The 24,665-nt window shown below is 37.8% G+C and overlaps 1 protein-coding gene across 2 annotated transcripts; it reads right to left on the bottom strand.

Moving 5' to 3' along the window:
• Positions 1-924: 924 nt before the first annotated feature.
• Positions 925-24,013, bottom strand: LOC139127063 (tripartite motif-containing protein 2-like). Of its 2 annotated transcripts, XM_070692988.1 has the most exons (7): positions 23,747-24,013; positions 13,952-14,054; positions 12,251-13,506; positions 10,971-11,060; positions 6,623-7,006; positions 5,682-6,362; positions 925-3,949 (listed from the first exon to the last, which is right to left on the bottom strand). In XM_070692988.1, exons 3-6 carry the CDS (start codon positions 12,378-12,380, stop codon positions 6,118-6,120), a joined length of 849 nt encoding a protein of 282 aa, XP_070549089.1. In that variant the 5' UTR covers positions 12,381-13,506; positions 13,952-14,054; positions 23,747-24,013; the 3' UTR covers positions 925-3,949; positions 5,682-6,117. The 2 variants fall into 2 exon arrangements, with proteins under 2 accessions (XP_070549089.1, XP_070549088.1); XM_070692987.1 differs by lacking the exons at positions 6,623-7,006; positions 10,971-11,060; positions 12,251-13,506; positions 13,952-14,054; positions 23,747-24,013 and having other exon boundaries at positions 3,046-3,949; positions 5,682-6,131.
• Positions 24,014-24,665: the final 652 nt, after the last annotated feature.

Below are 24,665 nucleotides of genomic sequence, written 5' to 3'. Positions count from 1 at the left end.
TTGTGTAATTTGCAAACTTTGAAACTGAAACGAACATCTATGGCAGCGACCGCCGTCATCTCTCGAAAAAAAGAACCAGGCCCAAGCTTACACGACCGTTCTCTCCGACACAGGAACGCCACCGTATTTGATATCGATGCAAAAACTCTCTACTGAATTATTCTGCCGCTGATTGTTTTCTTTAAGACGATGTGACGACTTGTTTTTAAAATTGATGTGCATCTGTACAGCTGGCAAAGTCACGCTGTGTGGTGAACTGGAGACACTAGTCGCTGGTACCTACTGGCATTATTTCAAATCTTAAAGCAAGTCACATGTTTGTTTATCACGACCACTTCACCGTTAAATTCACTTACTTTAAGTCTGGAATTCTTTTTAAAAAGGGCAGGAAGAAACTTTGATGGAAAGAAATGGCAATCATTATTGCCCCTGAAGTAAAAGAACGACAGTGTTCATCATTATTGTACGAAGAAATCTGATTGCCATTATCTGGGAAAATTTTCCTGTATATTTCTTTCGCTCCTGTCTGTCACACACACACACACACACACACACACACGCGCGCACACACACACACACACACACACACACTCTCTCTCTCTCTCTCTCTCTCTCTCTTCTCTCTCTCTCTCTCTAAGACCATGCCTTACTTTTTACTAGGGATGAGTACAGCCACTGGACCATGGAATTAAAACAATAACGGAGGGGGCGGTGAGCGGAGATATCGATGATTGGCGCTGCAAACCTTGGGCTCTATCAAACTAACTACCAATAAAGTGCAACCTCTGCCGATATTTGTACGGTCCAGAAGTGGAAATTGTTCTCAGAGGGCTACTTCGTGTTAGCACTATTAGAACTTACCCCGTGTCCTTCCTGTCTGAGTCGTGCCAGCAATCTTATCATCCACATTATCATGAGGGTAGTCACGTTTAATTCACGTTTAATTAATTCATTTATTCCTCAAACTGATGACCAAATCAACATAACAGATCTACAATAAAACTACAAAAAGGGACAAAAGACACGCGCAAATAAAAAAGAACCATAAAAAGAGAAAAAGTAAAATTGAAAATAACTATTCCTGATAAAAAAGAAATTAAAATGTACAAGGAGGAGAATGTGTGAACATCATGGAAAAAGATGTCGTTTAAAGCGGTTATTATTTCTCATACAAGCTAGCTTCTTCTCAAATTCACTGTGCTATAAACTTGTTTGCGTATACAACAATCATGAATAAATCAGTTTGTGAGATCATATCGTCTGATATACAATACAAAGTCAGTTGTACAAATAAATTATTGACAACAATCCAATACACATGTCTGGTTAAGTATAGCAGATATATCAATGACAATTAACATATCTCAGTCGACAAAGTATACGTAAGACCAATATTATCAAATTGTACCTGTTCTCAGGAGACAAATTTACAGTTGTAATACTATCACAACATCGATGAAGGGGAAAGGCAAAAAACTACAAAACTGAATGTTTTATACCTCAAACCTTAAATACAGCTCTTCTTATCGGCAAAACCAAAACACCTTCAAAAAATCGTTACAAGCTTATCTTTTTTATTTTCTCATATCGTAGAAGTTGTGCCTAACTTGTTGTCTACAACTGAATGGTATGCTTGAATTATCAATTTCCTGCGGAGATATTTGTTATTTTATTGGTTTTTTGTATTAGGACTTTTCCGAATACAACAGCTGCTGTGTCGCCTAGCAAACAGCTGTTCCATGGACGTCGGACAGCGTGGGTGCAGACAGGTTCAGTGTCCTAGCGGACTAATTTGACAAAATTTACAAACTGCCGTGCAGCTGTATTCACGGTCACCACAATCTGGGAAATGATATTGTATTAATTGATTGGTGTACAAAAGTATTGCACATTTCGGTCACAAACATAGCTTACATAGACAGAGAAACATTTTTCATATGCACTATTTTTCACGGCGGATGCAGTCCGTCAGGCCGAAGTACACACCTCACGCCAAAGCATGGCATCACGACTCGATCACGTTGTGATCTTCCTGGAACTCGTAAAATCTGGATATATGTACTGACTTAAGAAGAACAATTTTGACTGACGCAAGCTTGGTACACTGTAAAGAATCTACAGGTAAAGTTTGAACATCGTATCTATTGATTTGCAGCAAATATGACAAGATTTGACAGCGATGCTTTGATCAATAGTTTCAATGAATACAATTGTCAATACAATCATGTATAAAATTATCAAAACACAACTTGTAAAAATTATGAAAATTTCAACCGATCGCTTTGATTTTCACTTTCTCAGCTTCATTACATTCTGACGTGAAATTCTAACCCTAACATGAAATGAAAATTTCAAGCATTTCCAAGAAAAAAAAAACATGATAATGTTTACATTTTGCAATGCAATCATCTCAAACCAATAGCTCTGATATCGCAACGGTACTTGAGGGGTATATCTAACGCGCTCGGGTCATTGGGGTCATGGCCACAGTTCCGCTGCGAGCCAACGCACTGGCTTTTTTGGCAGTTTACTTGTGGCATATATAGAGCACGCTCGGGTCAAGGGTCATCGCCACCTAGTAAACTGCAAAAAAAGCCCATGCGTCGGCTCGCAGCGGAACTGTGGCGATGATCCTTGACCCGAGCGTGCTCGATATACGCCACAAGTACCGCTGCAATATCACACTACTCAAACCATTGAATACAAACAATACCTTCATCAATTTTCAGAAATATTCTTTTAAGCAAATATCAAATTTCAATTGATCATTAAAATTTCCACTTTCCCATATCTATTACATCAAGACGTAAAATTCTAACCCAATCATGGCAGGGAAAATATCAACAATTCTCAGAAAAATGAGAATATTTGTATTCTTGCATTCATTACAATTGCTCTTCAACAAACCAGAATATAATTTCTTGACAGTTGTACAAAAAATTACTCTAAAAAAACTACAAAATTTCAACCAATGACTTCAATTTCACTTGGAGTGATTTCTTTACATCTAAACGTAAAATTCTAACTCAAACTTGGCTAGGAAATATTGAGAGTTTTGGTTGAAAAAGAACAATTTTCACTTTTGATGGTGTTGTTATGTTGTTGAGTTGTATTTGCTGCAATACTTGCATAAACTGCATGTCTTCTCATATTACTTTCGTGTAAATTACACGCACAGTGACATCACTGAGATCACTGATATCACTGACTGTATAAACTATTCTACCGTCTGCAAATACTGCAATGAAGTCAGGGCTTCCATCCACAGTTACATCTGTCAGGTATTCACCCTGTGCACTAAAGATCTTTACTTTATTCTTATCTGCTACATTAATATTTTCGCCAATCGCATCAACACTGACTCCACATGGCTCTACTAAGTGTTCATGTCCAAATGTGTGCAATGTGTTGAGATTACTGTCCAAAACATCGATACAATGTTCATCAGGACATGACACTATGAGTTGATATTTGCTATTCATGGTAATGTAGGGGTATTGGAGTTGTTTACTCGAAATCATTTCACCAGCCCTGCTGTATTTTATCACACGGCCATTGTAGTCTGCTACAAAAACAGTGTTGTCTGGACCAAGACATATCTGAGGTGATTCAACTTCACCAATATCAATTATTTGTTTTAATCTACTCTTTGCATCACACACTAGAATGCAACTGTTGCCATCATCAGCAATGTAATACAAATTGTTTTTAGACATTTTTACATCTGTTGGTCTGAAAGTATTTGGCAAGCCATGAAAAGTGATTGTTGATATGATCTGTGCTGTGTCTGCTGTTACTGTTTTTACACTGCCATGCTTGTTACCAGGTCCATAGTCACTGACAACCACTTGTTCATTCTGGTTTACTGTCAATCCCTGTGGACCCCAGACTTCTCCTGGTCCATTGCCATGCCTTGACAATCTTCTGACTGTGTCTTCAGGAACAATACCTGCCATTACAAATGTAGGTCCAATGTCATCAAAGCGAACAACCTTCACAAAAGCTATTTTATGTAAGCATAACATGACCTTGACCAAATTTTGTTACCAAGGCAATAACAGAATATGACTCTCAACCCATAAGGTGATAATTTAAAACCAGTAACCATGGAAACATAATGAAAACAATATTTTTATTTTCTTTTTTTGTAAAAATAATGCTAGTGTCCGTGCATTTGAAAGAAAATGAAGATAAATTCGAACAGTTGATTAGAAAGAACGGGTTGGTTAGAAAGAAAAAATGTTCACTTGCAGTTGGGTTTTTCTATAACGAAGGGCTTGTTTTAATTATGCAAATGAGCCATTACACTTTTGAAGAAGTTCAGTACCCCTTTTTGAATGAATTAGAACCAAATTTTACACAAGTGATGTTAATTGATATCTTTACATGATGAGGATAATTTTCTGCCTCAGTGGACGTTTATCTTTATGCAAATTAGCTCATTAATTAGGAGAATAATTGAAACAAGGCCACAACTGTTTCATGCCATTTCAACCAAATGATTTTCATTTACACTATGAATTTCATTTTCATGACAATTTTGAATTTGTATGCGAAATAATAACTAATCAGTGTGAATATTAAAAAGGCCACAAGTGCTTCATTTTTTGATGATTTTCAACCAAATCAGGCACCATGGAACTTGGTACAGATTTCACAGTGTTATAATAGCATGCAAAGACATTTAGTGATATCATGTCGATTAAATGGTGATTTGCTTATTAATGAATTTTGATTAAGATGATATTTCTAAAAATAATGCAGCAAATTCAATGAAACTTGTTATAGATTCTGAACACACAGTGCTTTAAAAGTTTGCAAAGACATTTAGCTGTCTCATGTCAAATAATTGCAAACTTGCATTTTACTGAAATTTCCAATCATGTGATATATATATATATATATATATATATATATATATATATATATATATATATATATATATATATATATAATGAATGTTGTTCTGGATTTTGTAAGATGATATGACATTAATAAAGGTATTTTTACAGTGCATTTCACCGAGGTACCGCAACTCAGCGTATGAGACAAACACAATCCACATACAAAACACATGATTAGCTTATGTTCACGGACACTTTTCAAAGCCACCGACTCGTTTATTATTACCGTAAACCAGCATGGGGCAGCCGCTGTCTGGACTGAGAGATAAACAGTTGACTAGACTTGATCTACAATGTAACTGTTTCTTTCAAAATTTCAGCTAAGAGTGCAAGAGGTGAAGGTCTTCTCAACAGAAACTAACTAAAAAGCCACACATTGTAGATCAAGTGTATCTATCTGTTTAGCCAAGCGGCTGCCCCATGCTGGTTTACTGTAATTAATCAATGAGTAGGGACTTTCAAATGTGTCGTAATACCCGAGCTTATCGTTTGTGTTGAAGGTGAAATGTGTCTGTCTCATACGCCGAGTTGCGGTACCAAGGTGAAACACACTGTAATTTCTTTTTCATCAGTTGATCACTAATCGATGTATTATACTTTCCTAATGAACAACATAAAACTGGAAGGAATTCACAAGTTGATTAAATCTGCTATCTTTGTGGATAATGTAAAATGCCAGAAGTAAGGTATTATCTTACCAGCATATGTTTTTTTTACATTTCATTAACCTGTGAAAGAGGGTACATAATAATTTATCCTAATTAAAGGTTGACAAACCTTGATTAATTCTGTCAACACTGAGTATGAGCTCATCAATTTCTGCAGTCTTTGCAATCACGTCATTGATAACTGAGCGGTCTTCAGTCAGCTTCGTTTGCAGCTCTCCTAGCCTCTTCATTTCATCTTTGCACCAATCAGCATGTGAAGTTAGCTCCTTTTGTACCTCACAAATCTGATCAGTTAATGCCTTCCTTGCAATGTCATCACTTTCTTCCAAGAGTGAAAGTTCCGTGGTAAGTTCATCGACCTTTGTTGATAACATCTCCTTCCTGGACACACTGCGCTCTTCAAAGGCTGATATTTCCTTTTTGACTTCCTCGAACTGATTGTCAAGTTTCTGTCTCTGTGCATCCATCTTCTCTTTTACTAATTCTCGCTCTAGCTTTAGCTCATCCCTTTAGCGCGTCAATCTTATGATTTGCTACCAATTGCTTCATTGTACTGAAAGATCCTGATCTGGCCGACAGATTGAGCCATCATTGAACATTCTGCTCCAGGTTGCATTGAAGGCTTCACTTTCCTTGATGCAGGTTAAGTGTAAACTATCTCTGCTCACCTTCTTCTGCATAATATGTTGCTCTTTTGTATTCACTGAGATTAAGGTTTGCTCCACTTCACCATCCAGCGTTTCCGTTTCTTGTGTTAATGACGTCACATTAGGTGCTTCTGTAGCTGCCTCTGAATACAAAAAATGTACAATATATATATATATATATATATATATATATATATATATATATATATATATATATATATAATCTCAACTCAATAATTATGATAAACAGTAATTAAAGATTGTAATGTTAAGAGTGTAATACAAAGGCGATCAAATCCGTTTGTTGCAAATTGCTTGCATTTGGTAAGATTTTACATTTGATAAGGTGTATTATTGTTTGTTGTGTACACTGGTAGACGATATCAGCAAAGTTATTCCCTACCTTTGTCTTTAATATCCTGCTTGCACTGCACATATTCCTGGTAATCTATGAATGTTTCCAAGGACAACATTCTGGCACCGATATCATCTAGAAGAGGTATAGACAAAAAGGCCTTATCTGCCATTCTATCTAACCGTCCACTGCTATAGGCATTCCACAAGGCGTCAGCTGCATCTGAAGAATCACATCTTACGACAAAGTTTGGACTGTCTTTTTCGATGTCTTCTCCATGAAGTTCAGGATGGACCCTGGTAACCATGTCCATAAAGTCATGGGCATTGGTCTGGGTGCTTGCATGACTGAATAGATCATTCTCAATTTCGGACACAGGTTTGTCATTCTGAGGCGCAGCATCTTTGACAACCATATTCACGCTCATGTGACCTGGCAAAAGTCAATTTAAAGATCATACAGCAAAAGTATGTGAAGACCTGATAAATTTGCATTAGCAAATGCTACCACCACTCATCGACGATGCAAAATATAGTAAAAAAAGTACGCCAACAAAATATTTTAATCATTTGTTCAAGAAAAATGCACTCGGTTGCGTTTGTTTCTCACAGCGTGTTAAAGTTTAACAATGTTAAATCATTACCTTACTGAAAAGTAATGAGAGAAAATGTAAATATAACCGAAAACTTACATGATAGAAGAATATATCCAAAAGTTAAAACGATCGAAAAAGTTTCTATGGACGTACAACATTTGGTAAGTAATAAACCTCTGACAAATTTCAAAGATGATATCTCGTATGTGGGCACAAAACGGTAGTGTTCTGTGGCATTTTACACGGAGGTGCCTTCAACGGTAGATAAAAATATCCTGCAGGATAATAATTGACTGCACTCTAGATGAGCTCATATTTAATCCCGTCGTGTGCGCGGATGTATTCGTTTGAAGCACGGAGGTTCATCGATGATGGATTATTAACAGCATGGCAATTAAGCAAGGATTGGACGGCAGTGATACCTACAGTTTGTATGTTGATCCCGATTTTTTGTTAAAAACAGTTAATACACTGATCTAATGCTAGGAGGCAACAGATAGGACAAACAATATCTAAAAAATGGAATTTTAAGATATTTATTTTAAAAGGTAATTTAATTTGGAGACAAAAAAATAAAGGCCGCTGAAAAATAAAGACTTGTGGTAGCCTAAAGACCGACCCATCTCTACACCAGATTGCAGAGCAACTTTCAGCGTCTTCGGTCAGGTCCTTCCAGTTTATGTTCCTAACTTGAATTGTTCAATACTTCGCAAATTATGAAAATCCTGACATTAAAAAGGCAAAATGTCTTTCATGATCATTGATCATGCAAATAAGTATAAAAATGCAAGCCACTTCCAGCGAAAGCTAATCAGTTCTCGCCATTCCGAAATGCAATCTATGTACCAAACTTGATTTAGATCTGATAAGGCATTGTTGAGATGTTGCACCCATGGACCAACAGAGAGATCGACAGGCAGACAGACGGATATCAGTGCGACATATGTATTTTATTTGTGAACACGTGAACTGACATGTAGAAACAAACAATCAAGTCAAATAGAATGAAGGTATCAGGATAGTGTGAAACAAATGGAGGAGTACAAAAACAGATCATGGGAAGGACAGGAGAGGGCGGCGAATTTCATTCTAATAAGACCTAGTACCGGCGTACCGAGCTTACTTATGAAATCCTGCTGATATCTTCATCTGAGTATATATGCGCATTAGGCTTCAAGTCTTCAGATTCACGCTGTACGGTCATGTTCACTTTGTGATACCGACAATGTTGTAACGAGTTCTTCCAATTTTCACAATTTTATGAATTCTCTCCGTATGTTCGTATCAAAATGATAGTATTGATCTTGCAGAACTTGACCAATTGAAGAACATTTTTTGTCATCCGATACTTCTAATGGTAGTAATAATCAAACATTAATCTGTCACTATTTTGTTCAATTCATGATTTTTTAAAATTCTAAATGTTTGAATGCCATTGAATTTAAACACGAAAAAACAAAAAGGATGAGGGACATAAGCTGAATCATTGGCAAAACGCCACGGCAGTCAGGATGAAATGAATGGACGCAATTAGATTCCCTGTTTGGTGAGAGGGGACCCTCGTTTTGTTATTACCTCTGCGGAATGAGTAGCCATGAAAACGGGCTTAATGACTATTAAACCACCGATAACGTTTTAATGTAAACGATAAAAAGTGTCCTTATCCCTTTTAACATATAATTCGAGGTTGAAGGAAAACCGTTGTATGTGTATAGCTACGGATTAAGCTGCAACCGTTGATAATGTTTTCAATACGTTTATGCAATGTGTCAAATACAGTTTCTTGTTGTCGCCCTTAAATATGCTGAAATTTACAATAATCAGTTTGTCAGCAAAGCCTGTATATGGAAACACTACTGGTGATAATTCAATTAGAGTCAAGACTGGAAGTCATTTGTCAATAATGCAAATGCAGAGTACTTGTACGCAGGCTGTTGGTAAGGTGTATACTGAACAGTTCAACAGAATGTACACAAGAATGCAGCTGTACACACTGAGCAAACATATTGTCAAAATTATCAAATTTAAGGCCCCAGTACTGCTAACTTTGGATGACTTTTTTTTCATTATTTTTTATTTTATATTATCAAATGCAACTTCTTATTCCACTCACCAAGCATGTTTAAACACCTGCTATTAAGCTTCTCAACGTATCGTTCAAAGGTATAAAATGCGTTTTTATTGATGACATTTGAGTTGTAGTCCGGACCAGAAGTCATTTTCAACAAGAACAAGGTACTATACAACCATAATGGCTGAGTTGACAAGTATAATATTGTGTATATCAACATTCTTTTTGGAGAAGAAAAAGGAATTATGGTTCACGTTCAAAATAAAAATGGTGAAATTATCATCAAAATTAGCATTACCGGGGCTTTAAGATAGCTAATATCCTGCCACTGCCTACGGACAGGGTCACTATTACTTCATACTAGCAGTGACAGTTACATCAAAGGCACTGATGTTCATTTGGTATGTCAAACTTAAATAATTTTAACATAGTATTGTGTATCAAAATCTTTTATTTGTTGGTAGTTTTGTTATCATGTTGAAATAAAGTTCTTCACACAGCCTGAGTATGAATATGCAGCAGTCTTATGGTATATTGGCATTTCGATGTAAATGAAATGCAACTGACATCAACATATGTTGTACATTCAAAATATGTAAATTTGTTCACAGACTGAATAACAAATATTTAAACATGATATAATATACTGAAAACATCTTCATTTTATGTAAGTTATATTGTTTGATTAAGGATGTACGATAAGAAAAAAATGTAATACTATCGTTATAAATCACTATTTGTTCGCAAAATAACTTAAAATCAAGAAACCATTCATTTCAAGTTCACGCAGTCAATAAAATGTCAAAATTCCCTTCGTACAACAACACAAATTGAAAACTTTGGACATTAAAGATTCCAATTAAAATAAAAAAATGTGTTCAATGACATTTTTATATCTGGAACGAACTTGCCATAATTACACACAGTGATTGAGAGTTTTATTTGATGGCATACCCTAACCTTCCAGTATTGCCAATCATATAAACTGTTAAAAGTGTTAGCATCTAGGTTATATGTCTCATGATCACCATTTTGGGCACTCTTCAGCGGGTTAAAGTGACCTGCCTTTTTTGAATGCAGCCTTTTGGGTTCCATTACCTTTTTCATTGACTACATACTGTGAATAACTATTCGTTAAAATTATAGCAAATTTCTGCAATCTACGTCTGTCACTGGCCCATGATCAGTTCTTTATCTCTCATTAGTTAATCTATTCTGTCATTCTCCTTCATTTCAAAATCATTCGTAACTCGTTCCATTTTTATAAACAATATACATTTATTCCTTCCGTCTGTCCAACACACTTTAAAATCATTCTTTATCGCTCTGCTTCTGGTATTTTTATTCAGTTGTTTACGTTCTCAATTAATAAATATCTCAATAAGAAGGAAATAATACCGATACTCTCAACGACGACATGATCAAGATCTCATGTTGTAAAGATTATTTGTAAAAGTTTTAAGGGAACATATCTAGGAGAGGGAGTCTCACAAAAAAACTATTTACTATCGCATACTATCAAAGGGGAATTTCACAACTCATTCTGAAAAGTTACTGACCAGTGACTGAGGACACTCAACATAAACCACTTGTAATAGTTCATTTTGAAGGCCTGGTCATTTTGCATCGCTACTTTATTATGTGTAGTTTTATAATTGCACAAAGATCACTTCACAGGTCACTCTTATGCCCTGCAAACCCCTTCAATGTAAATTGAAATGTAAGCTTACCGTTCTTTAGTTTAAGCCTTTTGCTGCTTTGATTAGTTTCAGATTGATTTGGATCGGATCTGTCGTATTCATTAGAAGTAGAAGATTCATCTGAAAACAGGTTCAAAGAAAGAGTTGTTAGCAAACCGGAATTATATTATTGATCAACCGATTGTCATACTAAGAACATGCAAAATGATGTAAGGCATACATAGTGAGCGTTAACTGATATGTAGCAACATTTGGTCTCGGGTCCTTTTTTAACCACACATAGAAATTGATTATGCAATAAGATATATAGCAATACTTGTCACTTGAAACGGCAGTTTATCCACTCATCCATTAACAATAATGTATTACAATGATTGGTAACACCTTTGTCCTGTCTTGTATTTGCATGTCAACGGAGCTTGGGCGGTATTAATCAAACACTTGTTCATTTGCCATATGTATCATCTTAAGTTGAAATCATTATCTCAGCCGAGAAATTGAGGCTGTCGAAGGCCAAGGTGAATTTCTTACTAGTGAATGTTTCAGGACACATATGACTTCCAGCCTCATTCTCAAGACTGCTGGTTCTGTTAACTACTCTGGTCAGGACATCGAATAACATGAACGACAATGTTCGGATGAATTAAGGCCCAGGAAATCTTAGGGAGCATTCAGTTATTACGGCTCGGGTCGGGCCGGCAAAATCCAGGGGGGTCACCTTAAATTTGAAAACTGCAAGGTGGGATCCATGTATTTTTCAAACAGCTCAGAGAGGGGTCACTTAATTTTCATAAGTATCTGTCCCGTCAAAAGCAGTTTCCGTGTTCAGAAAGATTCTGGGAGATAAAAATGATTCGCTGAATGATTCCATTCTCTGAAGTCATTTGATTCTAAACCTGACACAAAAGTTAATTTATCTATCAAATGAACTCTTGCCTTGGAAACTCTAGTGCTCGTCCTATTTTAAATCGAGCTCACTGTGAGGGCAATGAACAATTCTTCACTTACATATTACAGATATAAATTGTCGCTTGTTCAGTTTCCAAGTTGTTGTGTTTTAGAAGCAGCAGTGTTCGGTTCATGTGCAAAAGGCAATATTAAACAATCATGTTAATTAGGGTTTATTGTATTGCTAACAGACGAATGTTAACAAATGAAGACCATTGGGAAGAAGAAAAACCTCTTCGTTTCCTATAGCTGCTGACGCTGGAATGCATGCTACGAATATGTATTATGTCAGCCCTATATCTAAACAATGACTGTGGCAAGGAAGACGTTTTTATGACATAATTCAAATGGTATCTGCTTACCAGGTCCAACAGAAGTAACGTCCGACTGATGATTCTGGCTGGGATCTTCATGCTGGTATATCAGTTCGACCAACATCATTTTCGTGTCCTCTGCTACCTGGTTGGTCTTTACATTTAGTTCTAGTCTCATTTGTGCGGCTCTCTGAGGTATGCAGGATAATCTAGGACCACGCTTCGATTTTATCACCGAGAATGGTGTGGCTGCCCTTCATATCGACTGCTAAATCTGCAGGATCTAAATCGGGTAAATATTCCATAATGGTCTCATGACTCGGGGAATACTGTGGTACTAGAAGGGGAGTTCCTATCGCGATTGTACCCAGTGACAGGCTAGTCGAGTTGACGGAAGACGGGGGTACGAGAACTAAATGCGCTTGCTGCAGCTGAGTGACGATTTGTGAAGCTTTGAACGACTTGTAGATAATTTGAAGATGAGGGTGCGGGACCAAAGCACCTTTTATATCGTCCTCACGGCCTTTGGTAACAGAAACAATTACCCACTTTGGAGGTTCTCGCGAAGTTTATGAAAACAATTGGCCAAGTAATTCATAGCTTTAGCCACAACAGATTCACGTGATAACTCTTTGATATCGTTTTCGTCAACAAACATCAATATCTGAAAGTTGCCACTTTCCGGAATATTTAATGAGCGCTTAGCTTTGAAAGCTCATCTGCAGGCGTCAGATTCAACTTAAGGTGATTTACCTCCCGTCGAAGCATTGGTAATAGGACTCAAAAGTTTAAATATTTCAGAGCCAATTGAGAATACTGCCTTTGCGTCCTTACTACCCTGCTTTGTTAATTTTTCCCAAACCGCACGCTGGCTTTCATTATAACCAAGAATACTCAATGGAGTGTCAAGCTTATACGGATTGACGAGATAGAATGGGACGTCAGGAAATGTTTCATCTCTGATAGTTAAAGCTGGGTATGATGTTACCATGCTGAAACCGAAGACCATTTTCACCTTTTCGAGTTTGCTGATGTCCGGGAAGTATAGATTATGCTTATGCAGCCAGCTAATATCTTCCTGGGAGAGACGATATAATTCTGGGGATCCGGATAGATGAGCTTGACATCAAAATCGCGAAATTCGTTTTGTTCGCCATTTTTTACTTTGAAGGCAGTGCAATAAATTGCGTATCCTGCAGCGTGTAAGAAATAAATAAGTTGCCGAATAGCAGCAGCCACACCACCGATGATTGGCCAGCCTAGGTAAGAGCAGACGACCAATGCAGCCGGGACGTTCTTTGTCACTGAAAAATGGAAATGATGACAAACATTAAAACATGATTGTTCGAGTAGCAATGGAGGACAAATTAATCAACGATGTTCATATGCAAAGTACAAAAAGGCCTTTTGGTAGTAATGAATCAACTCTTTCATCTCTACCGCAGTGGGAATAAAAGGTTTCTTCTTTGAATTTATGTTGAATGTCAAAGCCATTCAGTGATACGATAAAACCGAAGATTTCTAAGTATGACTGAAACTTAACAGGTATAGGCTAAAGATTAGCAACCATAATTCTATTGCCCTGAAGTGTTGCAGATGTATATATTTCATCAACCAAAGTGGCTGTTAATATTTAACGCAACATAAATGGCCTTAACAAGAAACATACGCCAAAGACAAACGTCACAGATCAGTAGGTGTAAAACTTAGCTGTATTTACCAACATCACAGATTCGCAGATGTGCTTACCTTTATTTCGAGCAGCACTGTCCTTGGAAGACATTCTAACACGTTCCGTCCAGTGAGCAACTGAATGTAAACAAAATACCTAGCTTTGGTCTCCAATTATGACCTAAGGTAAAAACAAAGAATATGATATCTACATAAGTAAAACACATTCATTCATTGCACTCTTTATATTCCGTATATATGTATGAGCATAATCAGGAATAGTGGTATTGGAGTAAACCTTTGTAGGTCTGCTTCCACGCATGCAAGAATGCATGCATGCATGCCTTTATGTATGTATGTATGTATGTATGTATGTATGTATGTATGTATTCATTGACATGTGTCTTGACCCCCTTATGTCATTCGATTTTTTTCATTGTAAATAAGTACTAGTACTTTGTAACGCAATGGTTATATTAAGCTTGCGCACACGAGAGAAATTAGCTGAGCAAAATTTCATTCGAGGTCGTTTGCTCAGCTATTTACCCTCGTGTGCGGTCGATTTTTCGAGGAGTTTTTGTCCGCGCGAGGCGTTTAGCAAACTATCCAACCTGTTTGATATTGTTTTGCCTCGCGAGGCAAATTCCTCACCGTGTGCGCCGGGAAAGTCATTTTCCTCGCGTCTTTTTGAATAAGCGCGCGTGTGGAGATCACATGACAGTGCAAAATGACCGCCCGTAGCTGGCACGCTAACATTGAAAGCAGTCGCGTGTGGTTCAATACACGGCGATGTCTGCTGTACGCATTAGAAGGACAGGTCAATCTTTCCTTTTTGTCATGTATTTTGACGGCATTCGGAACATCATCATGTTCGCGAAGCATCATGTGAGGTGGTGATAGGGTACATAGGTGTGACTTCAAGTCTTATTTTCGCAAGTGAGGATAAAAATGTATGTATGTATACTGTAAACGCAAATGTATGTAATTATAGTCGAGGTGTCTTCTGGAACATTTTGACAACTGATTTTATCGTGAGTGCTTTTTAGTAAGGACCGTTCAGTTTTTACGGCATGGGGGCGGCAAAATCTTGTCGCCCGTGTTTAAAAATAGAGATCCCCTGCATTTTTCGTGAAAAAAAAGATGACCCCCCCCTTTGTCAGACAAAAAAATGATGACTCCCCGCCCAGCTGAAAAATAACCAAAACCCATATGTCAAATTTAACCACACGGTTTGGATTTGAACTCCGGTACGCGGCGCACTTTATTCATGTAGCAAGATGCCTCTGCACAAACTTGTCAGCCACATCCATTTGAAACGTTTGTTAATTAGGACAACTGTAAGGCAATTTGTAACTTCATTTCCATAGACAACTTATGTCCATGGACATTGTATAAAGTGAACTTTATTGGAGTGGTTCGCCAAAGGCAGCCCTCCAGTTAAGAGGGTCATGGGCCATTACGTAAAGTCAACTTTTATTCTAGTGGGCCACCAAAGGTAGCCCGCCAGTAAAGAGGGTCGATCATGGCCGCTGAAGGCGTCCGGCCATTAAGATTGTCATGGGGTATTACATAAAGTCAATTTATTGTAGTGTAAAGAGGGTCGATCATGGCCATTGCACGAAGTAAACCTAATTGGAGTGGGCTGCCAAAGTCGTCTGCCCGTTAAGAGGGTCATGGGTAATACATAAAGTATATTTATTGAAGTGGGCCGCCAAGGCGGCCCGAGAGGGTCGATCATGGCCATGGCATAAAGTGAACTTTATTGTTGGTATTATGTTTTTGAAAATTGGAGACCCCCCTTTCATACCAGTGAAAAAGCGATGACCCCCCTCCTTCGCGGATTCCAAAATTACGATGACCCCCCCGGATTTTGCCGCCCCCCCCCGGCCGTAAGAAGTGAACGGTCCCTAATTATGTTATCTTTGTTATTAACTCTTGGTTCTTTCGTGTACTTAGTGGAATGCCGACGGACGATCAAGCAAAGATGGATCGACATCTCCGTCACCAAGTTATTGTCCTTGACCTTACATGACCTGTGCAAGAGAAAAAGGTTCACTTTCAATTTGTTCTAATCTTACCGACGATCTACGCATTTTTCCAGACTTCCTGCTGATATAATGTGGTGTTGGAAAAGTCATAGAAATTAGAACTCTATTGTGTAAGGATAAGGTAAGAGTTTGGCCGTGCTCAATCACATGGCTTCTTGCATTGTGTACAAAAACGGCCAGTCATCAGATCACAGTGCCAGGCCAACTGAAACAAATTTGAATTGAATAGATGAGATGCACAGATGACGTTGAGGTGAGGACGAATTCGTTTTTGCAGAGTCGGTTTCCGCCGGGTTAGTTTCACGCGCATTTCTTATTGTGTGAATGGTCCAGCTACAGGCAAAGCGTATTTGAGCAATTTGAGGTCAGTCAGAGTTGACTCAAGTACCATCTTTTGCGACCTTGTCGAAATAATTTCAGAGACAGCAAGGTCATAATGTAAATTTGCCTGAAGTCTGTCTGTGTGTACAATGCATTAAAGCTGAACGTACACGTGCTCAGGTGATGTGACCCACACATTTTTTGTTTAAAAACGGTCGAAGAACGCGTGGAGTGGTTAGACGATATATACATAAATATACCCAAAACTACAAGGATGGTAGACTTTCTGCACAAGCAAATGTTTCTGTTACTCCAGCATTCCTTGTGTTTTAGCCTCATACAAGAACTTAATATATTTCCCATTAAATTGCATTCTCCGTTCCTTAGGATACTACCAGTCGTCTAATTTACTGATTATAAATATGAGTCCTCTTTTGATTCGCTGGTGATGTTAGCGCCAGGGTAAGTAACTATGGCATTTGTTTGTGGACAGTGCTACCCTGGCCGGTAATTGTGTTGCTCCTAGCCAAGCTATCTGCTTTACTGACAATGTAACAACAATGTGTAAAATACAGATTACTTCAAGTACAAAGTAATGAAATCTATTACTTAAGTTTCATGCATCTTGCAATCCTCAGATAGAAGTCCTCTATCTGAGGATTGCAAGATGCATGAAACTTAAGTAATAGATTTCATTACTTTGTACTTGAAGTATCTGTTTATTTATAACGCTCTGCTTTAGCATTGAGCACCGTAATTTCCCACGAGGACATCTGTATACTTCGATATATATATATATATATATATAATATATATATATATATATATATATATATATATATATATACACATATATATATACATTATATATATATATATATATATATTATAAATACATTATATATAGTGCTTTGTCTATTTGTCTAAAATTAACGTGATTTTGATCGCAAATGTTAAAGATAAACTTATGTACACGCCCTGTAATACGACGACAACTTTTCTCGAAGTTACGTCGTCCTGATCGTAAATTACACGGTTATGGACTCAATACTATTTCTAAGTAAAATTGCTTATCACATTGAAAATTAGTGATAATTATATTTAAAACACTCTAAGGTAAAGTTCTACCAAGTTAATCTGAACAACTGGTAACAGTATAGTGGACGTACGATGTATCTGGTAAATAGTACAGTGAGTGCAAGCGTGCCTTTCGTAACAATATCAAACAAAATGGTCAGATTTGTACATGTCATAGCTAGAAGATAATGAATCATTGTTTTATCACTCTAAATTATCAATATCATAAGAGCGGTGTAAGTGTTGTATTAGTGTACAATTTCTTTAAATAAAAGTGAAACATTTTGTCCGACTCTATCATGGACATTTTAGAACATGAGCAGTTAAATTTTATTTATAAATTGGAACACTTTTCGTTTGATATGTTTTTTTGTGGAAAATAAACGAATGTAGTGTGTTATATTTATTACTGGCCTTTCGACGAATATGATTGTAATCACCGTCTTGTGTTTTTTACAGTTCCGGAAAAAAACAATTCGATCACGGTGCTTGCGCTAATTTCTGTGCGTATTTGTCAGAAGAAGCATGCTTAGTATCTATACAAAATAGGCGAATATAAAATGTGGTGTGCTGTGTGGAATATGACCAGGTCTGAGAAAGCAGTCGGGAGACGAAGTCGTCTAATACTATAAATGACTACTTTATTCCATACTAATAATAGACAGTGGCTAATACAGTGAAGCATAACACTTGGGTGAGAGACCGTGCATAGAGTCCAGTGACGTGAAGTGTCTCTGTTGAGGATGGAAAGGTCTCTGATTAGGGAAGGCGAGGTTTCCATAGATAAAGCACTTTTGGCGGGAAAAGTGTCTATGAGTCACGAGAAAGGCACATGATGGATTAGACATATTGTCTTAGCGATGAATCTGTGGTTGGTAAAATAAACAGTGATAGGAAGCGGTGCCTCAAAGCTTAGTCTTAGGAGGAATGCTACCAGAGTACCTATAGTAAGACACTGTACTAATAATGGCGTAATACAAGAATATGTTTCTTGACAGCGCATTGCCATTTGCTCTATCTGATGACTTTGAGATTTGATTCAGAGTGCGGTTAGAGAGTAGTTTACCGAAGAATGTGTAAGGCATTGCAATTGGCACTTTTGTACTGGAAAGAAAGCTGTAGGGCGTAAACACAGAGGTGTTTTGATTATGCGACATTATATTGGGACGGGAGTAGATTTTTTAAAAATAGCGACTGACCGCAGATGCGTAAAGTTCTTATTTTCCCCATGGAATGGAATTTTGTTAAAATACCTTAGAATAGTATATAAACATATAGCAATACCTCGGAGTACGAATTATCACTGTACAATGTATTGTTTGCTCCCCAAGCCAATTACGCACTCTTACCGGATATGTGAAGTATGTAGAATGTATTTGAATGATAATGGAAATCGGAGAGACATTAACCATATCTATTTACCATTGATGGTATTGTTATGAAAACGGCGATGAATACATGGCTAGTAGATTGCTAATGTATGGTGCCATTGCGTTGCTATGATGACTGGTGCGAAGGATGTCTGGAAAGGTTCTGGAATGGGAATTTTCCATCACATACTATATCCAGAATAACGATGATGTCATAGTTTAATGCCAATGAGAAATAGGTTCTGGAGTCATGTGATTTGCCGGAAATTACTCGAAGAAGGAGGCGTGTTCTGAGTTTGTCAGGGTTTCGGCCGTCGTTGAATAACCCGCTGTCCACAGCTACAGATATTGTATATTTCTTTGGTCTCAATGTTCCTCGTTTGAGTGCAAGGCGAAGGGACCTAATTTTTATACATCATAATAGAGTCGACGTTACAAAGAGAGGGTTAATTGGTCGCATTTTTAATCTTTCTCTCATATGTTTCTTGTATGTAGTTTCTTCATTTTCAATTTTGTTTTTAATAGATTAATTTTTTATATTTCAGTTTTAGACTTATCTGTAAATGGCTGCCATCTGGCGCTGTTGACGAGAATAAAATAAAATAAAATAAAATGAAAAATGAAATAAGGAATGACTGCATACAAATTGATAAGATTTGTTACCAATGTCGATCACACCCAGAATATCAGTCGAGGGACGAAAAAGATATTGCTAATAAAATAAATGGAATTTTTCGGTTGAACGCAAATAATGCCATTTTACTTATAATCAGAACTCTGTTCGTCACCAGCGGCGCCCTCTTAAATATATTTCGTTTTTGATAATCCGCAGTAGTTAGGTTTTGTTGCTCACGATCTTTAAACGAGTGGCATATCCGTCTACATGGACTGATAAAGAAAGTGTGGCAAGCTTTCGAAACATAGCATTATTTACGGATCGTAATGTAGCACGTAGTCTCTAAACTCCGGAGTACAGACTGGAGTGACACGCAGATTAGAGCTGTCTCGCTGTGCATGATCGGTTCTATACACAATATAGCCCAACATCAGGCCGAGTATGACGACAGTGTTCGGCTTTGGCCATTCCACTTAGGAGGCGACATTGCCAAAGCCGAACACTTTCGCCCTACTCGTAGGGCTATTAACACACGACAGCGAAACATGAAAGTACGCACTGCCATAAAGTAAATGCAAAAAGCCAAGATATAAATTATGTATGGAGTTGCCTTTTTGAAAAAGAAACTCACACAGTGCTTGGCATATTATCCACAGCTGAAGTTACGTCCCGGCGTCCCCTCGTTCAATACCATTTTGTCGTAAAAATTGCCAAATTCCCGAACAGAAGAATTTGCATATAGAAGGTTGAAGACATGGCGGACGATAATAAATTACAATGAAACCTATTATTAACATGCAGCTTTTAAAATGAGCGCGATAAACATTGTCTCGGAAACGATATGCGAGAAAACTGAATATCATCATATCAGGGATGTTTAACAGCCAAACAAAGATATTTTATGAACTTGAAATTTTATTGCAACCCGCAACCCGCAGCACACACAATACTACTTTAAGTTCTTACATTTCAGTCAATCATGGGCATTTTCAGGTGATCTAGACGGTTTGAACCACATGAATGATACGGTCGACTCAGAGATCGATGGTTGTCATTGTCTTCTTGCCCTAGCCTGTTGCCTGTATTTGTGCAAGTGAATCTCTTAACTGTATTTATCGTGCTTAAGGTTTATAGTCCTTTTTGTTTTATTTGTATTCGGAACATTATGACCCTTGTAATGACGTTCATGATTTACAAATGGGATTTATCAGTGTTGATGCCTATTAAAACTCGTGCTTTGCTTTGTGATGAAGGACATATTTTGATTCGGGTTACACGCACTCAATCTGTATGTCTATACTTCATTGGTTCGAGTAATGATCTGCGCAGGAGGTAATATGTCCTATTCTCACCATCCGAATGGTTACAGGTTGAGTGCACCAGGTATGCCACAAAGACGCTTATTCATTGCGGCGTTGTCAGTCTGTGACACACAAAAAGCGCAATGCGGCAGCACCATATTCAGCGGGAAGTCGATATCCTTTCTTCTTAGTGAGGTCATCTTGGGGTCAATAGCCTGACATAGAGTGAGCTATTTTATTGTCCCTCACACAGCAAATGTTTTAGTGTGTGTACATACTGTGTAGTGACTTTTCATGCTGTAAGAAAACTATTCTAATCTAGGTTATGCTAACTGATATCAAACATAAAGCTTGTTGGGAGGTTTCTGATAATGCTTTGTGCCGTTGTTTTAGTTTTAGTCGGAAGAGGGGAAGTTGGGAAAGTATTCAAAGAGGGTAGTGAGGTGATGAAAAACTAATGCATGAAAGGGAATAATTTTGCAATCGAAGTCTGGTGCGAACAGCTACATTGTATTATTCACCAAGGAAATTTTTAACTTGTTGATAAATATGCTATCATGATAGCCTAAGCATACAACACCTCTGGTTACAATTCTCAAAGTTACTGTATAATAACTTGCCAGTGCGTTGTCTTTATGAGAATGAGTGAATGATAAAACGTTCACTGCTTTGGTTCGTCATCATGTGGAATCTTCTCGTTGAGTCAAACTTTTGTGTCATGTCATCCTGCTTACGTAATACCAACAATTCGCTGGAAGGCTACACACTAGCCGGGTTGCAGTTGCTATGTGTGATAGCCTGTCATCAGAGGTCACTCAGGTGAATTCGCTGAAGACGCACGGCATCTAACAGCAATATCCAGTCATACAACACCGTCAAGAGATATTTGTATAGACACACAATGCCAGTTACAGCTCAGCTGTACTTGAACTTTACATGTCATTCATGTTTCTGAATTGTGATCTGTATGCAATATGTCATTAAGGTTTTTATGTGACCCCACGTGGCAAACCAGTATAAAAAAATCGAAATGTTCTCATAGTTTCTCAATTTTCCTAGCGGAAAATAAGCCTACTGGTGTCTGGTTTTAGGAGATGACACATTAAAGAATTGCTTCCGGATTTTTTACATTTAAAAGGTGTCAGAAGGAACTGGTTTTAGTGATAACTGTAGAAGATTAAATCTTCACTTTTGGCCATTTAGTGTGAAACCCAGCATACCTGATTTTCCATGGCATTCTGAATGGTCGCTAAAACACTTAATTTCCGTATTGTCCAGCATGTGCTACAAAGCTTATTGCCTTAGCGTTTATGGCAACAATTGATAAACTAAATCCAATTTGATTTTAATGTTGCAAAAGATGACATGCCATTAAAATAATTTCTTTTCAAATACCTCTCGCACATTTATTGTTTATTGTCATTCCAGATTTCCTTTTTTCTTTTTATGCTCCATGAAATAACAATTTTTTTATATCAGGAGAGAAACACGACGCAAAAAGAGACTGTCATCTATTACTCTCTTCATCCTTGCATACACGACGGTAGCAGAGCATGACACTCTATGGTCGTTCGTAGGGTGAGCTGAACTCTATTTGGAGGTGTTGTGTAGCACGAAACTGACAGTTATTGATAGAGAGACGTCCGACTCAATGGTAGTCTTGTGTTTATGTGACCTGCATTATGGGTGACAGTTATTTTTAGCCCCTTTGGTTTTATTTCATGTTTTCCATTAGCACTTTTGCCTCCCTTTCACCATCACAAGCAGTTCATTAGTCGATTTAAGGCTTTATTAACTTTGTATCAAGGTCTTGCATTAATTAATGGAATTTCTGTGTGAAATTTGTACACTTGCCTTTTGGGATTGGCGTGTAATTTCTTTCTGCTTTCAAGCCCTCAGTCTGGAAAGAGTCTAAATGCCACCATGGTTCGAGAATGGCACTGGGAAGGAAAGCAATATGTGCCAATATCACTGGAGAATTAGAAGGCAGCCAGGTATACCGACCCTGCCAAAAAGCATCGTATTAATTGAAGCTTTTTATTTTGTCGCACAAACAAAAAACACAATTCTGAAGCCGCACAGTGGAATACCGACGTGATGTCACCTTGGTTAGGTCATCCCAGGGTCGAGCCCGTTACAGATGGCCAGCTTGCAATCACCTAACCTGGAAACGTTGCATATTTATGATATTTATTGTTTCCCCTGTCACAATGCTTTATGTGTGTACATATTGAACACAGGCGGCCCAGACACTATTAATAAGCTTATTATTGAGTTTTTCTCACTGTTTTCTCTATCAGTTCCTCTCCTTTTCTTCATCACAGTCCCTCTATGGATATAGGGATTATTCTTCATGCTCTGACTGATCGGAGTAAATAAAATAAATAGTTATATAACCTAACTAGCCTCGTGACTCTTTATTCATTTAACACCCAATTACAAGACGTTTATCTCTCATATACACATATTGTAATTAATTAGTCAACACAACTGATTATGATAATCCGTGGACTTATCAAGGGTTGGTCAACATTGGAAAGATAGAGATGTAAATGAAAAAGGAGTTTTAGTAACCTTTCCTATCTTTCGCGATGTTGACCACCACATACACTGAATCCCCGATAAGTCCACGGATTAGCATAATTAGTTGTGTTGCCTATTTAATTACAAGATGTGTAGTGTATATGAGAGATAAATGTCCTTGTAATGGGGTGTAAAATAAATAAAGAGTCAAGAGGCTAGGTTAGGCTATATAGTCATTTAATTTATTTACTACGATCAGTCAGAGCATGAAGAAAAGATGATGAACTGATAGAGAAAACTGAGAAAACTCAATAATAAGCTCATTAATAGTTTCTGGGCCGCCTATGATATTGAATGGCGGGTTTTTGCTGCCAGAAAAATATCCCGTTGACGTCAACGTTTGCATTCATGGCGACTGCGCGTGAGAGCTTAGTTGCAGAAGTTGTGTAGTATGGGACCTGGTATAATTGCAAGTTTGTCAGGTAGTTGAGAGGATTGATGCTACATGGCTACCAATATGCTACAGAAGTCAAATTAGTGACAGTTTCATTGTCCCAAACGGACACAGCAACATTTATAAATGCCGAACAACTCTCAGAGTGCTTAACTTCCCTTACCTTGTGTACAGTCAAGGCTTTCTTGTTTCAGAACTTCCGCGAAGCGTCGGAGATTTCAGCTAGTGTTCAAAATGTCGTAGTTGGTGGTGGATTGCTACCCACAGCTGCTCAGTTTGAAAGCGACAAGGAAGTGACAACAAACGATTGTACTTGAACAGACCTCACAAGATTTAGTATGACGGAACCCGAATGAAGAATGTTCGGTTAAATGTTACACTAGATGACAAGCAAACGCTTGGTGTCTTGTACATGCTTAATATTCTTGGCAAGTTCTCAGCACACGGCGGTACAGAGTACGTGACGGCTGAGTGATTTGTCATGCGTATTTAGTATAAAGAGGATAGAAGGAATGTCGCCTTTGTTCATCTCGATAACTTGTATATGTCAGGTAAGTTCTCACAAATCACATGACGAGCGAATAAAGGTAGGGAAGGTCGTACCTTGTCTGGATACCGATATTGTAAAAATAGGTGTCATCAAATTCGTGACATTTGTGCGCGAACAGCTATGTTGGCAATCCATACACAAAATTTCAATTTCTGCAACTACGCAGCTATTGCCAGGCAGGCTTGGGGGGCTGCGCGTATGTCTCTCCGACTACGTTTAGCAGTTCCTTACATGTAGGTTACAGTTGGGGCATACATTTTCTCTTGTCAAGGTATATGGCTGGGCAGCTTGATGCTCCCAGAAAACAAACCCTAGATGGCAGAACGAGTGGTCAGATCTTGTGTTTTAAAATGAATAGCCTTCGTTACTACCAGTGTTTCAAAGAGGTAACACATGTCTTATCTGTTTAGAGTTTGACCGGCAGTCAAAAGAAAGCAGTAACCAAATTTTATTATTGCAACGATGTCAACTGAAATAAGTAGAGCTGGATGTTGCAAACCTTTATGCATCGATTACTTTTCGTTGGGTAAGA

Source organism: Ptychodera flava, unplaced genomic scaffold (genome assembly GCF_041260155.1).
Source record: "Ptychodera flava strain L36383 unplaced genomic scaffold, AS_Pfla_20210202 Scaffold_28__1_contigs__length_4768798_pilon, whole genome shotgun sequence".
NCBI lineage: Eukaryota > Metazoa > Hemichordata > Enteropneusta > Ptychoderidae > Ptychodera > Ptychodera flava.
This window is presented reverse-complemented; position numbering and strand designations above follow the sequence as displayed.

Coding starts and splice junctions, on each gene's coding strand:
- LOC139127063 (XM_070692987.1), bottom strand. CDS start 6,039: ATGGATGCACAGAGACAGAAACTTGACAATCAGTTCGAGGAAGTCAAA. Junction 3,950..5,681: donor TGTTGACAGAATTAATCAAG/GTTTGTCAACCT, acceptor TTGTAATGGCAG/GTATTGTTCCTGAAGACACA.